This window comes from Osmerus eperlanus, chromosome 24 (genome assembly GCF_963692335.1).
Source record: "Osmerus eperlanus chromosome 24, fOsmEpe2.1, whole genome shotgun sequence".
NCBI lineage: Eukaryota > Metazoa > Chordata > Actinopteri > Osmeriformes > Osmeridae > Osmerus > Osmerus eperlanus.
In genome coordinates this window covers 4,420,023-4,433,832 of record NC_085041.1, presented here as the reverse complement: position 1 = coordinate 4,433,832, position 13,810 = coordinate 4,420,023, and the positions used below count along the sequence as shown (strand labels likewise).

The following is a 13,810-nucleotide window of genomic DNA, read 5'->3' as shown; positions in this document are numbered from 1 at the left end:
GGGGGGGGCTGGGTGGAGGAGAGGGCTGGGGGGCTGGCAGTGCTGCTCTCTCTGTGTCGCCTTGCGGTTTTGTTTAAACATGCGAGAAGCGTGTTTGCTGTTGTAGGCCAATACTGTGTGTGTGTGTGTGTCTGTAGGTGTGTGTTCACCGTCTGCTGTTGATTCCCCTCCGATTTCTACGGTTGCCCCTCCGACGCACCCTCACCTCTCATGCCCCTGACCTCTCACGCTTTACTGTCCAGCCTTGGCTCAAGGACACTTCCCGCGCTGCCAAAGTGGTTACTGTTAGTGCACTGACCCATCACACGCTGTCAGGGCTGCAGTGAGAGATGGCAGAAGGCAATAAGACTAGAATAGATGTCTCTTGTCTCCCCCCTCCACACACACACGCGCGCACACACATCCCTCTCCGTTAGTTAGAGTCATTAGATGTTTCACAGGGGTCAGTGGTGGTGAAGTATTGAACGCTGATGATGATGGTGTCTGATGATCCTGTACTGTCTCTGTTTATGGAAACGGCTTCTAATTTACTCGATCGCCTCTCCTCTACCTCTCCACCTCTCCTCTCTCCACCTCTCCTCTCTCCACCTCTCCTCTACCTCTCCTCTCTCCACCTCTCCTCCACCTCTCCTCTCTCCACCTCTTCTCCACCTCTCCTCTACCTCTCCTCTCTCCACCTCTCCTCCACCTCTACTCTCTCCACCTCTTCTCCACCTCTCCTCTCTCCACCTCTCCTCCCCTCATCTCCTCTGTCCACCTCTCCTCCACTCATCTCCTTTCTCCACCTCTCCTCTCCCTGTCTCTCCCTCTCCTCTCCCTGTCTCTCCCTCTCCTCTCCCTGTCTCTCCCTGTCTCTCCCTGTCTCTCCCTCTCCTCTCCCTGGTCTCTGGCGCCCCCCGCAGGATCCGGTGGACCCCTCTCGCTCCGTCATCGTGGTGCGCTCGCTGGTGCCCGGGGGCGTGGCGGAGCGCGGCGGGGCCGTGCTCCCGGGGGACCAGTTGGTGTTTGTCAACGCCACGCGGCTGGACGCCTGCAGCCTGGAGCAGGCCGTGGAGGTGCTGAAGGCTGCCCCGTCCGGCCCCGTGACCCTGGGGCTCCGCAAGCCCCTGGTGGTACGACACACAGCTCTCTCTCTCTCTCGCTCTCTGTCTTTCTTTCTGTCTTTCTCTCTGTCTCTCTCTCTCTGTCTCTCTATCTCTCGCTCTCTGTCTCTTTCTCTGTCTCTCTCTGTCTCTCTATCTCTCGCTCTCTGTCTTTCTTTCTGTCTTTCTCTCTGTCTTTCTCTCTCTGTCTCTCTATCTCTCGCTCTCTGTCTCTCTCTTGCTCTCTCTCTCGCTCTCTGTCTCTCTGTCTCGGTCTCTCTCTGTCTCTCTCTGTCTCTCTCTCTCTGTCTCTTGCTCTCTGTCTCGCTCTCTGTCTCTCTCTCTGTCTCTCTCTCTCTGTCTCTCTGCCTCTGTCTCTATGTCTATCTCTGTCTCTCTCTCTGTGTGTTTAGCGTCAGGGGGTTATTGTCCTCTGTGTGTGTTTTGGGCCGTGTAGGTGGAGGGGGCCGAGGTGAGGGGCCCGGGGCCACAGGCACCCTCCGAGGGGCCGACAGGAGACCGAGACCCGCGGGCGTCTCTCCCACTCACCCACCTGCCTGTGCCCAAGGTAACTACAGGATCCAATCTCTCTCTCAATCTCTCTCTCCATCTCTCTCTCCATCTCTCTCTCCATCCCTCTCTCCTCAGTTCAACCTGCGTTGTGTACCCTTGGATTGGAGCGAGGATGTAACGTCAGAGCAGGGCTCCAAGTGGCTGCCGTAAATCTACCAAAAACGAGACTAATTGTCCCATTAAGATTTTCGACTCGTGCTCATTTTTCACCGTAAATTGGCGAAGGGGTCGGGGCTTGTGTGTGCGGGGGGGGGGGGGGGGGGGGGGGGAGAGAGAGAACGCTCTCTTCTTCTCCTTTCGTCTTGTGCCCCCCACCACCACCCTCCCCTCTCAGGGAGGAAAGCGCTGAGTCGGCACGGCGGTCAGGACGTGTAAAAGTGCGCTCTCAGCTCGTGGGGGGGGGGGCCGTTTCTTTAAGTGCGTCGGGGATGACTGTGTTCTGAGGACAAGCGCGCTCCTGAGGACCCCAGCGCCGGCCTCAGACTCTCCCTGGGCTGCAGCCTAGGCACAGTGTGTGTGTGTGTGTGTGCGCGAGTGTGTGTTGGGAGGGCTCGCACGCACGCAACCACACGCTCGCTTGGACTTCTGCCCGACCGCCCCGCGATCAGCCGCGTGTAGCTGCGCGTGCTTCTCCCACGCTATTAAGACCTCAAGATGTGTGCGCCGATTCCACACACACACACACGCACGCCCTCACCTCTTGTCCTGCTTTATATGCCGCCCCTCAACACCAAAGCCATTTGTCACACATCAGAAGGCTGGGATGAGGACGATAAAGCGATCCAGCCGTCATCCGCGGCGACAGCCCACTCTGACAAAGCCCCATTCTCACAGGGAACGGGTCATAAAGTTCCAGAGGTCACACGTAGGAAGTCAGGTGGCCCGGACAAGGTCGATGTCGAAGCGCCTAACACACACACCTACGCACACACACCTACACACACACACCTACACACCTACACACACACACCTACACACACACACCCCTACACACACACACACACCTACACACACACAGCGGTGCTTGTGAAAGCACCTCTTAAAAATGCAGTTAATTTATAAGCACTCCACTTTGCTATGATAAGCCACTTACCTTGATTATAGTTGTCTATAAGTCAGAGCGCAGGGCTGTGGTATGGACTGCTCTTAGTCGCCACTGACTCCTTAGGAGGGAACGCGGTGTAACAGGTATAATATTAAGATAAGTGCAATCTGTCTGAGTGCAGCCCTGAGACACCAGTCTACATCTTCATACTGTTCGGATGGAGTTGGAGCGATTTGAGGTTTTTTAGTCCACCGGACGCCAAGGTGATTAGCCGAGGTGTTTAAAGACTTCCTGTTGTTCACATGCTGTTGAGAAACTGGCTTGATGCACTCATCTGAATGTGTGTGTGTGTGTGTGTTTCTACAGGGCTTCGGCGACGGCTCCATCCTCCCGGAGGACCTGCGGCAGGAGGAGGAGGAGGAGGAGGAGGAGCCAGAGCTCATCCTGGACGGAGGCCTCCCTCGCTACGCCTCACCTCTCACCAACGCCCTCCTCCACCCCACCCCCACGCTGACCCCCTCACGCACCCCCGCCCACACCCCCACCCTCCCCCTCCAGGAGCGAGAGATGGCTGTGGATGAGGAGGATGAGGAGGAGTTGGCAGAGAGGGAGGTGGAGGTGGGGGAGGGGGAAGCGGTGGCGTCCTACCCCGGAAAGATGCCTCCATCCTGGGAAGAATGGAAGCGCCTGGACTCCTCCTCCAGCCTCCCACCGCCAGCTGAACAGGTCTGTCTGACCTCTGGTTTAAAGAAGCCCCATGGCTTCATGGTACTTGGATCTCACTCAGAAAGAGTGTGTATGAATGTATCACAGAGGCCCCCAAATCCCTTTATAGCTCTAAGCAACTACCAGAGGAACGCTCGTTTTAATGAAGACATTACATTAGGCCCATTTTCATTTCAAGCAAGTTGCAGATAAAAGAGAGAGAAGGGTGTATGTTTGCTTTGAAATCAACAGGTATTGAGCCAGCGGCTATGCTGTAGCTAGGACCATGCTGTCACCCTGCTGATTGTGAGGGGGATGAGGTCACAGACGTCTGATTGATGTCCCTCTCTCCTGATAGGCTGGAGAGCGACAGGAGGATGACGACGAGGACATAGCTCAAACAGGAAGTGTTGTGGATGAGATTCAGAGACCAGGCCCAGAACCCAGAATGCCAGTTGGTCAGCTTTCCCTTGGTGAGGCTTGGTGTGTGTGTGTATGTACTTCATCTAAAGTATGTGTGTGTGTATGTATTTACAGTTCAGCATGTGAGTCATATATTTGCTATTTGAGTCACTGTGTGTATGTGTGGTAGTGTGTTTGTGTGTGTGTCTATACGGTCAGACCTAGTGAGCATTGTTATTTGACCCTCTGGGTGTGTGTGTGTGTGTCCACAGGACAATCACTGGATTCCTGGGCAGACAGCGAGGCTGACTCAGAACTCACCTTGACTGACACAGACACAGAGTCAGTACCACACACACACACACAGAGATACACAAATACACACACCTACCCATATAGAGTATACACACATACACATACCCACCTATACACACACGCACGCATACACGCACAGGCCAATCCAACTTTTAACAGCTTCATGGTATATCAAGTACATCAAATACATTTGTATCCAATTTGCTCCGTATTCATTCAAAGCCTGAAATATTATCTATGGGAGTCGACTTGGAACAAGCCGTCATTCAGTTCAGAGGTTTTCTTTCCACATAGCAGAACACTCTGATCTCCATCGTGTGGGTGAAGTGGCCCTCTTGTGGGCCTGCAGCTCCCTCTGCTGGACAGAGGGGGTAATGAAGACAACCCTCTCACACGCACGCACACACACACACACACACTCAGATGTGACTGCTTCCTTAGCACTGCGGTTGTAAACCCCGAGTGTGTGTCAGCGCGCTTGTGTGTTTGTGCCAGCTAGGATGAAAGAAAGCGATCAGAGAGGAAGGTCTCTCACACAAACACACACACACACACACATACGGTGCTAGCTTTCATTTCGAGGGGTTTGGAGAGGGTGGGAGACCTGTTTCCTGTGAAGTGACGACACACACAACGACTGTGCAGCGAGAACACAAGAAGCAAGGGTAGCACGCTTATACACACATACACACACCTGCACAGTAAAACACACATACACACAGTTACTCACACAGAGCCCCACACAACAACAAACACCCTGGTGATACAAGTTAGCAAGGTCTTTTGCGTGAGACCTTGTACAATACTTGTTCAGCCTATATTAAAAGACTTCAATCTCTAACACTGCATACATAGTATCAGTATACTACATACATAGTATCAGTATACTGCATACAGAGTATTAATATACTACATACATAGTATCAGTATACTACATACATAGTATCAGTATACTACATACAGAGTATTAATATACTGCATACATAGTATCAGTATACTACATAGAGACTGCAGAGTAGCCATATACTTCAGACACAGTGTCAGGATACTATATACAGGTTCAGTATTCAGTACTTGAGACTGTTAGCATCACATTCTCAATGCTTAAGCTATTCAGGAATCCCAAGGATAAGTTTCCCGACTCCAGTCAGAAAGGTGATGCACTGCTCTGAGATGCCCTCGCTTTTTCAACCCCCCCTCCCACTCCGTTCTCTATCAACTCCTCTTCATCACCCCCACTGCCTTCTGGTCCTTCAATCCATGTTAAACAAGTCTCTCTCTCCCTCTCTGTTGTTGGGCGTGAATAGCAAACAAGCCCATCAGCTCTCTTTGTGCCTCTGGAAAGTGTTCATGTACCTGAGAGCTGTGAAATAGACCCAGAGGAAATAGAGCTGGGACAAGGCTTTTAAGAACGTAATCACAGAAGCCCTTTTTGTCCCCCCCCCCGACTCTGAGGCTGTCCAACAGATCAAAGGCTTGTGATTGGCTGAGTGGGCCTGACATCCAATCCGGTCTCGGAATCACACCGACTTAACCTATAGAAGGAGAACTGCCATTAAGCAGCGTGTTGTTTGCGAGACTGTTTCTAAGGCAGGTAGTGAAACCTAAGTGAGGCGGAACGGAATAAAACCGCTGGGATAAAACTGCTAAACGGAAAGCTGTTGTTTATAGTATCTTATTATTTACTTACAAATCATATGATGACGTAGACCATAAAGAGTGGGTTTTGTTGGTCAGGTCTGTGCGTGTGATCGACACCGAAAAGAGGAAGAGGAGGAGCCAGGGTGGAGCAGCTCCACCAATCAGAGGAGACCAGAGGTAGGAGGATGACATCACAAATCCATAACAACATTGTTCTGGATCTCTCTGGGTAAACTTTAGGTAAGAATAAGGCATATCCTAAGTGTGTGTGTGTGTCCACTCGTAGTGACCTACCAGAGAGGGAGGAGGGAGAGGGAGAAGAAACCCCGACCTTCAGCCACTGGGGACCCCCACGGAGGTCAGGATGCTGGAGATGACACACATGTCGCATGTGTTTATCTGTCACTGAATATTCTACTAGTATTCTACTAGTACTCTTCTATAATGATATAAGTGCTTGTTTGTCTATTCTCATTACTCTGTGTGTGTGTGTGCGTGTGCCTGCAGAGTGGAGGTGTGGCAGGAGTCGGGAGAGTCATTGGGCATCAGCATCGTGGGCGGGCGCAGCGTCATCAAGCGCCTGCGTAACGGGGAGGAGCTGAAGGGCATCTTCATCAAGCATGTGCTGCCTGACAGCCCAGCCGGGCGCACACATGCTCTCAAGACTGGGGACAAGATCCTGCAGGTGAGCACCCACCCTCAGCCTGCTTGTAGTACCAGGCTAGTAGTACCAGGCTAGTAGTACCAGGCTAGTAGTACCAGGCTTGTAGTACCAGGCTAGTAGTACCAGGCTAGTAGTACCAGGCTAAAAGTACCAGGCTAGTAGTACCAGGCTAGTAGTACCAGGCTTGTAGTACCAGGCTAGTAGTACCAGGCTAGTAGTACCAGGCTAGTAGTACCAGGCTTGTAGTACCAGGCTAAAAGTACCAGGCTAGTAGTACCAGGCTAGTAGTACCAGGCTAGTAGTACCAGGCTAGAAGTACCAGGCTAGTAGTACCAGGCTAGAAGTACCAGGCTAGTAGTACCAGGCTAGAAGTACCAGGCTAGTAGTACCAGGCTAGAAGTACCAGGCTAGTAGTAACAGGTTCTCACTCCCTCTCTCTCTCCACCCCCTCTCCCTCTCTCTTTTTCTCATTTTCTCACTCTGTCTCTCTGTCTCCCTCCCTCCATCCCCCTCTCTTGCAGGTATCCGGTGTGGATCTCCAGAGTGCCAGTCATGAGGATGCAGTCCAGGCCATCAAGGCAGCACCCAGTCCTGTGGTGTTCGTCGTGCAGAGTCTGTCTGCTACCCCACGGGTGAGCACACACACACGCACACACAACATGGGACACACACACGGGACTCCGAGCCAAGGGACTCCGACTCACAGGCATATACCGAGGGACACGCACACACTCCAGGAGAAGCACGTGCACACGCACACACTTTGGTTATCTCCTCACACACCTGGCTCCCTGCTCGATGTAGACTAGATTTGTTTCCACTTTGTTGTTTCGGGTTGGTGATTGGTATCTTTTATCTTACAATGAATATCGTTACACACCCCTTCTCTGTCCCTGTCTGTCTGTGCATGCGCGTGCGTGCGTGTTTGTGTGTGTGTCTGCCCTCAGCCTGTGTCTCTAACAGCACCCAGTTACATCAAACACAAGGCAAAGAAGAAAGCCATGCCGGTAAGCAACCAGACAGCCACACTGCCCTGAGGTGTTAGACAGGCTGACCGCCCCACATTGCCCTGAGGTGTTAGACAGGCTGACCGCCCCACACTGACCTGAGGTGTTAGACAGGCTGACCGCCCCACACTGCCCTGAGGTGTTAGACAGGCTGACCGCCACACATGAGGACATCCTCACTGGAGTCCTGCACTAGGAAGAATACAGACATCCAGTACTCACACGCCTCACACACGCCCCACACACTGTTAGGCCAGCTGAGAGACGGATAAGAGAGAGGGAGTGAGAGGAGAGAGGAGATTGAGAGAGAGGAGACTGACAGAGGGGAGACTGAGAAGAGAGAGAGTGAGAGATGGTCTCTCCTCTGTCATTCTTCGAGGATGGTAAGAGAGGATGAGTGAGAGACAGAGAAAGAGAGGAGAGACTGAGAGGAGAGGGAGAAGAGGGCTAGTTGAATATATTGCATACTATTAAGTGGCATTGGCTTATCCTCATCAATCTGTGTTTGTTGTTCTGTGATGTATGTAAGAGGGAGGGAGAGAGAGGCCAAGGTGGGGAAAGAGAGGGAGAGAAAGAGAGAGGCATGTTTAAGGAGAAGGCCTCATCTCAACGGATCGACAGGAGCCAATCAGATCTCACCAGCAGTTGGATCCCTTGGGAGGATAGCTTGATTAGAGTGGTGTCTATTAATTAAGCCCTTTTTAATAAAAGATTTTATCGGCATCATGTCCTCCAGGAGGATCGAGGACGACATAAAGTAAAGTCCAGCAGTTTTCAATTAAAGTATACTGTATCAGATGTGGGTCATTAACACTACTGGGTTGAAATGGAGATGCATATGGTATGAAGAGATATACTCTTTTCTTTCTTCTTTGCTTTGTTGGTTCCATTCTTCCTTCCTTTCATCCGTTCGTCCTTCAATCCTCCCTTCCTGGTTTCCTTCCTTTCACCCTTCCATCCTTCCTTCCTCTATCCGTCCTACCTTCCACCCTTCCATCCTTCCTCTATTCCGTCCTACCTTCCACCCTTCCATCCTTCCTTCCTCTATTCCGTCCTCCCTTCCATCCTTCCTCTATTCCGTCCTACCTTCCACCCTTCCTCCCTGACTGAACTAACCCACCGAGTCAGCCCAGCTCTGCTACTCCATCACTGTGGATCAATAGAGGGACAGAAACACAGGAGGGGGGGAGGGGGGGGGAGGGGGGAGGGGGGGTCAAGGATTTCAGGAGGTTGTGAGGGAAACCCACTGTTAACACACACACACACACTATGACCAGTCCTAAAAGTGCTAATACACCTAGTTCAGATTGTCACGGTCTGAAATGGGAAATAAAATGAGTCCAAAGGTAGTCACTCGACCCGACACTCAGGTTTCTCTGTTGTATTACCGGAGGGCTTTAGACTTTTTTTTACTTCCTCTACCCCGTCACATGTTCTTCTGGTCTCAAACTGGAGGGTTTTCCGCCCTGTTATGCCTATGACTTCATGCCTCTAGATCTGGGAACTGTTATAGTCTTATAGTCTTATAAAGGTCTAACTCTCTCTCTCTCTCTCCCCCCCCCCCACCCCGCCTCTCTCTGACCACCACCAGAAGGCAGTACTGGGTGGGCCCCCACCTCCGACTAGACTCCCCCCTCCCTACCGCCCCCCCAGCCAGGTGGACGAGGAGCAGGACATGGAGGAGCTGGAGGAGGTCAAAGGTCAGCCCCCACTTCCTGTCCTCCTGTGTGTGTGTGTGTGTGTGGGGGGGGTCTGTCTCTGTAGTCCGGTGTGGGGGGGGGGGGTCTCTGGGTCTCCTGTCCGTCTGACCACACCGCCGGTCTCTACCTTCCCTCTCCTCCTCATGCTGGAGGGAGGGTCCCTGTCAGGATTCAGACGCAAAGGTCTGTCATTGGACTTGATTCCGCCTAGACGTTAAGTGCCATCTGTCTTGGCACAGACTGTGTGTGTCCGTGTGTGTGTGTGTGCGTGTGTGCGCACGTGAATCTGGCACATCTGTGCTTCAGCCCCCCCCCCCCCCCCCCCCCCCCCCCCCAAGTCCAGTCCGACACCTGCCAGCTTCCGCCTACACTGATAAACCAACTTACGTGAGCAATCACCCTACCGTCCTCCACCTTCCTCTCTCTTCATCCCCCTCAAATCTCTCCCGCTCTCCCCTTCCACTCATCCCTCTCCCCTTCATCCCCTCCTCTCTCTCTCTCTCTCTCTCTCTCTCTCTCTCTCCTTCGTCCCCTCCCCCTCTCCCTCTGATCAATCCAAGCTAAGTGCTGCCACTCTGCCTCCTGATCTGGGATCAGCATGATGAGGTCATCCACAGGGGACAGACTCCGTAGAATACTGATGGCTGCCATTGTGGAGATAAAGACTTTTTCAAAAGAGAGGGAGAGTGAAAGGGGGAGAGAGAGAGTGGGGGGGGGGGTCGGGTAGAGGTAGGGAGAGAGAGACAGGGGGATGAGAGAGCAAATGACAATGACGAAGTAAAACAGAAAGAGACATCAAGAGAGATGGCGGACTGAAAAAAAGAGAGAGCGAGCGTGTTGGATTGAATACATTTACATTTAGTCATTTAGCAGACGCTCTTATCCAGAGCGACTTACAGTAAGTACCCTGTAAGCCCTGAACCCCAGCCCTGAAAGATATGGTATTCCCAAAAAGTCCCCACATTTTGCGGTAATCCCGGTTTGGTTTGATACAGCGATTTACTTGACATCCGTAGAGACCCAAGACACAGACAGGACATGTCCCTCTTCCTGTAAGCCCTCATCCCAGAACTGGCGAACGCTCTGAGGGGAATCATCCTGCTGCTCTGACTGAATGGGCCCATCTGTTGTGGATTCTGGGGAAAAACGACTGCAGTGGAGAGGGGGATGAGAGGAGGAGAGGGAGTGGGGGATGACGCGGAGCTGGAAAGGGCACGGGGTGGGTAGAGAGAACGGCGATGGGAGTAATAAAGGTAAAGAGAGAGAGAGAGAGAGAGAGAGAGAGAGAGAGGGGAGGGAGGTATAGAGATTAAGGTACAGGCAAGCCATCCATTGTGTGTCTGTTTTTTTCCCTTTGGAGCAGCCTGTCTGTGTGTGTGTGTGTGTGTCTGTGTCTGTGTCTGTGTCTGTGAGTGTGTGTGTTACAGCTGTAGGATCAGTTTAATGGATAACACAGCAGGTTGGGCTACTGTTCCGTGTGACACTACACCACCCTCATCTAGACACTCTGCCAAGTCCCAGACCTGCTGGACCCCTGTTACACACACACACACACACTGTCACACACACACACACACACACACAGACTCTCTCACACACTCACACAGACACACAGAGAGACTCTCTCACACACTTACACACACACAGACACACAGACTTTCACCGACCCACACAGTATTCATGAAATAAATATTTTATGTGCAAACAAGATGTATGCACCTCCAAGTGTTTTACAGCTGTGAAATAGAGACTACACACACACACCTACCTACACGCACACACAGTGTAGTGAAGAGCCAAGCTCCCTGCTACAGTGTTAGCTGAGCTCGCCCCAAGCCTGGTGCTCACTGGAAAAGATTGGTTCAGATGCTGCATCAAACACACGCACGCACACACACACACGCACACACACCGCAAACTACATGGATAAGCACTCAGCTCCTCTGATGCATGTAGGGAACATCCTGTTAGAAGCACATGATGACTCACATGTCTGTGCGTGGTGGTCTGTGTCACCGATGATGCATGAAAATGTGCATGGTGATTTCGTGTTTTTTTATTTGTTCGATAGACCCCTGAGAAGTGGTCAGAATACTTGGCCGTCTGTGTTCAGATTCAGCCATGTGATTGGTCGTACCGAATGCTCTGTGTGTGCGTGAACGGTTCACTCCTGTGTGGTTTTGTGTGTGTGTGTGTTTGTACAGTTAGTAATTCTCCATGTCTGTTATTATGAAAGTAACGATTTAGCTTAAGTGGAGTCGTAAACAATCGCTGAGGATGTCTGTGCCTTCAGACGACTTCAGAGGAATAGCAATTTGAGGGAATCCAAACAAGTTTGGGCTGTTTTCTTCCTGAGGTCTATGTTGATGTCAGATGAATGAGGAGCTGCCAGCCTCACTATCATTATTCCTTTTATACGGTCCTGTCACTCACACACACTCACATACACACACACACACAGTCTCCATTTTCTTTTCTTTTTTTTTAACAATGCTTGGTAGTGTGGTGATCTGAGCTGATGTGATGTGAATGGTTTGGGGACTAGCCTGGTGGGCAGAGGGGGAGGGTGTGTGTGTGTGTGTGTGTGTGCTTGCGTGTTTTTGAAAGCTGCTTCTGATCTAGTTTATATTCCCCACACATTATAGAAACATGGCCATTCATGAATTTCATTCTTTGTCTTTAATCACTGCAGTCAAATATTCTTGCTTAAAAAGCACCAGCAAGTTATATATTTACACATGAAAATATACAAATGCACAGCTCGCTTTCTACCAACACTCTCTAACATACAGTAGTCATGCTCGTGGCTGAACAAAAAAAGGCTTTTTTGTCATACAGGTGAACAAATGTACACTTGTCAAATATGAATGTGCTGTTGAGGCAGTGCATTATGGGCAACCAGTGCATCCCTCCCCTGGGAAGATCACTAAGCCTGACCGTTTTCTCATGGCTGTTTTGTTCTCTGGTCTCTGTTTGGTTGTGTCTGGGCTGAGATGTATAGCCCCAGCCGCCAGGACTGCTCAATCACTGTTAGACCCTTAATTAACCACAGACACCCAGACTCCCTGGCTGAGATCAACACACTGTCCTATGTCTCTCTCTCCCTCTTTCTCTCTCTCCCTCTTTCTCTCTCTTCATCTCTCTTTCCCTTTTTCCCCTTACAGTCCAGTTTTCTCCCTCCTTCACTTCCATCAACCTATCCTTCCACCCCTCTTCATTCATTCTCCCCTCCTCCCATCTCTCTCTCTCCATCCCTCTCTCCCCATCTCTCTCTCTCCCCATCTCTCTCTCTCCCCATCTCGCTCTCTCCATCCCTCCCTCTCTCCCCATCTCTCTCTCTCCATCCCTCTCTCCCCATCTCTCGCTCTCCCCATCTCTCTCTCTCTCCATAAATCCCTCCCTCTCTCGCCATCCCTCTGTCTCTCTCTCCATCCCTCTCCTCCCATGCGATCCCTCCCTCTCATTCTCCCGGTGTTGACTTGCGGTCTGAGTGAACTCTAATTGGGGGGGGGGGGGGGGGGGGGGGCTGTCCAGCCGAGAAGTGGATAGGAGTCTTCATCTTCCTTCCCAGGCGTTTCCCAGACAGCCCAGAGAGCTGGCGCGTGGAGCTCCATGGCTGCAGCACCTCAACGCTGCCTGCCTCTCTCCCCAACAACGCTGCCTCTCTCCCCAACAACGCTGCCTCTCTCCCCAACAACGCTGCCTCTCTCCCCAACAACGCTGCCTCTCTCCCCAACAACGCTGCCTCTCTCCCCAACAACGCTGCCTCTCTCCCCAACAACGCTGCCTCTCTCCCCAACAACGCTGCCTCTCTCCCCAACAACGCTGCCTCTCTCCCCACAACGCTGCCTCTCTCTCCCCCACAATGCCCCCGAGAGAAGCAGCACAATAAAGAGAGCACAGCGAGCCAGCTGGTGGAGCATTTTCAGTTCTCGTATCCGTGGCCGTACTTGATACCACGGGGCAACTTTCAAACGTCAACAAGCGACGTTAGCCGAACAGCTGTCGTGTCATAGTGTTGTGAGACTTCATGGGCTCTTGAAAGAGTTCTGACGTGTCCGGCCGGGTGTTTAACGTGTGTTTCTTTCTTTGCAGGACAGATTGGCTGACTGTAGTGTCTGTTGGAGACTTGCATGTGGGCTCCAGGGCTAGACCACTAGCCTTTAGCTCCATGAGCTATGGACTCGTCTGTCGTGTTCCTTTTACTGTGGTGGAATTTATTTTCCCGTTGACTGGTTTTGGGGATGCTTCTGGTTGAAAGCTTCTACCTCCAGTCCTGGTGTGACATGGGGAATGTCTACCTGTCTGAGAAGCACTTTCCCTCGGGAGCAAATCAATGGTGGCGGTATGCTAAGCTAACGTGGTGCTGCATTAACGGCCAAACTCTTCCTATCTGGGGTCCTCTGGGAATGAATCTAGGTTCTTGACAGTCGATTTCCCGTCCGTTTCGGGGGGGGGGGGTTCGCGACGCTGTCTAAACTTCATGAGTCTCCTGCCCTCATCTGGTTTCGTTTGGTGTTCTTCTGCGTCGGCTCACGGCCACGGGTGTCCTCTGACGGCAACGCTCGGGTGTTATCTCTGTTGGGGTCGGCTGCACTTTTGAAGGGACTGCTTGGTTCGGTCGTTCACACTTCTCAGTTCGTCGTCCAGCTCCGGGATTTGATCCGTGTCGGTCG

At 51.9% G+C, this 13,810-nt stretch overlaps 1 protein-coding gene across 8 annotated transcripts in view; it reads left to right on the top strand.

The window, feature by feature from the left end:
• The window catches only part of patj (PATJ crumbs cell polarity complex component), a 72,478-nt gene that overhangs the window by 22,710 nt on the left and 35,958 nt on the right, over positions 1–13,810 (top strand). For 6 of the 8 annotated variants that reach the window (XM_062450679.1, XM_062450680.1, XM_062450682.1 and 3 more), the window contains 11 exons: positions 903–1,112; positions 1,540–1,650; positions 3,067–3,426; positions 3,764–3,878; positions 4,080–4,149; positions 5,860–5,940; positions 6,050–6,121; positions 6,271–6,448; positions 6,949–7,059; positions 7,375–7,434; positions 9,026–9,134. In XM_062450679.1, coding sequence (XP_062306663.1) covers positions 903–1,112; positions 1,540–1,650; positions 3,067–3,426; positions 3,764–3,878; positions 4,080–4,149; positions 5,860–5,940; positions 6,050–6,121; positions 6,271–6,448; positions 6,949–7,059; positions 7,375–7,434; positions 9,026–9,134 — 1,477 coding nt within the window. The remainder of the gene's footprint in view (positions 1–902; positions 1,113–1,539; positions 1,651–3,066; positions 3,427–3,763; positions 3,879–4,079; positions 4,150–5,859; positions 5,941–6,049; positions 6,122–6,270; positions 6,449–6,948; positions 7,060–7,374; positions 7,435–9,025; positions 9,135–13,810) is intronic. The other 2 variants (XM_062450684.1, XM_062450683.1) reach the window with 2 other exon arrangements.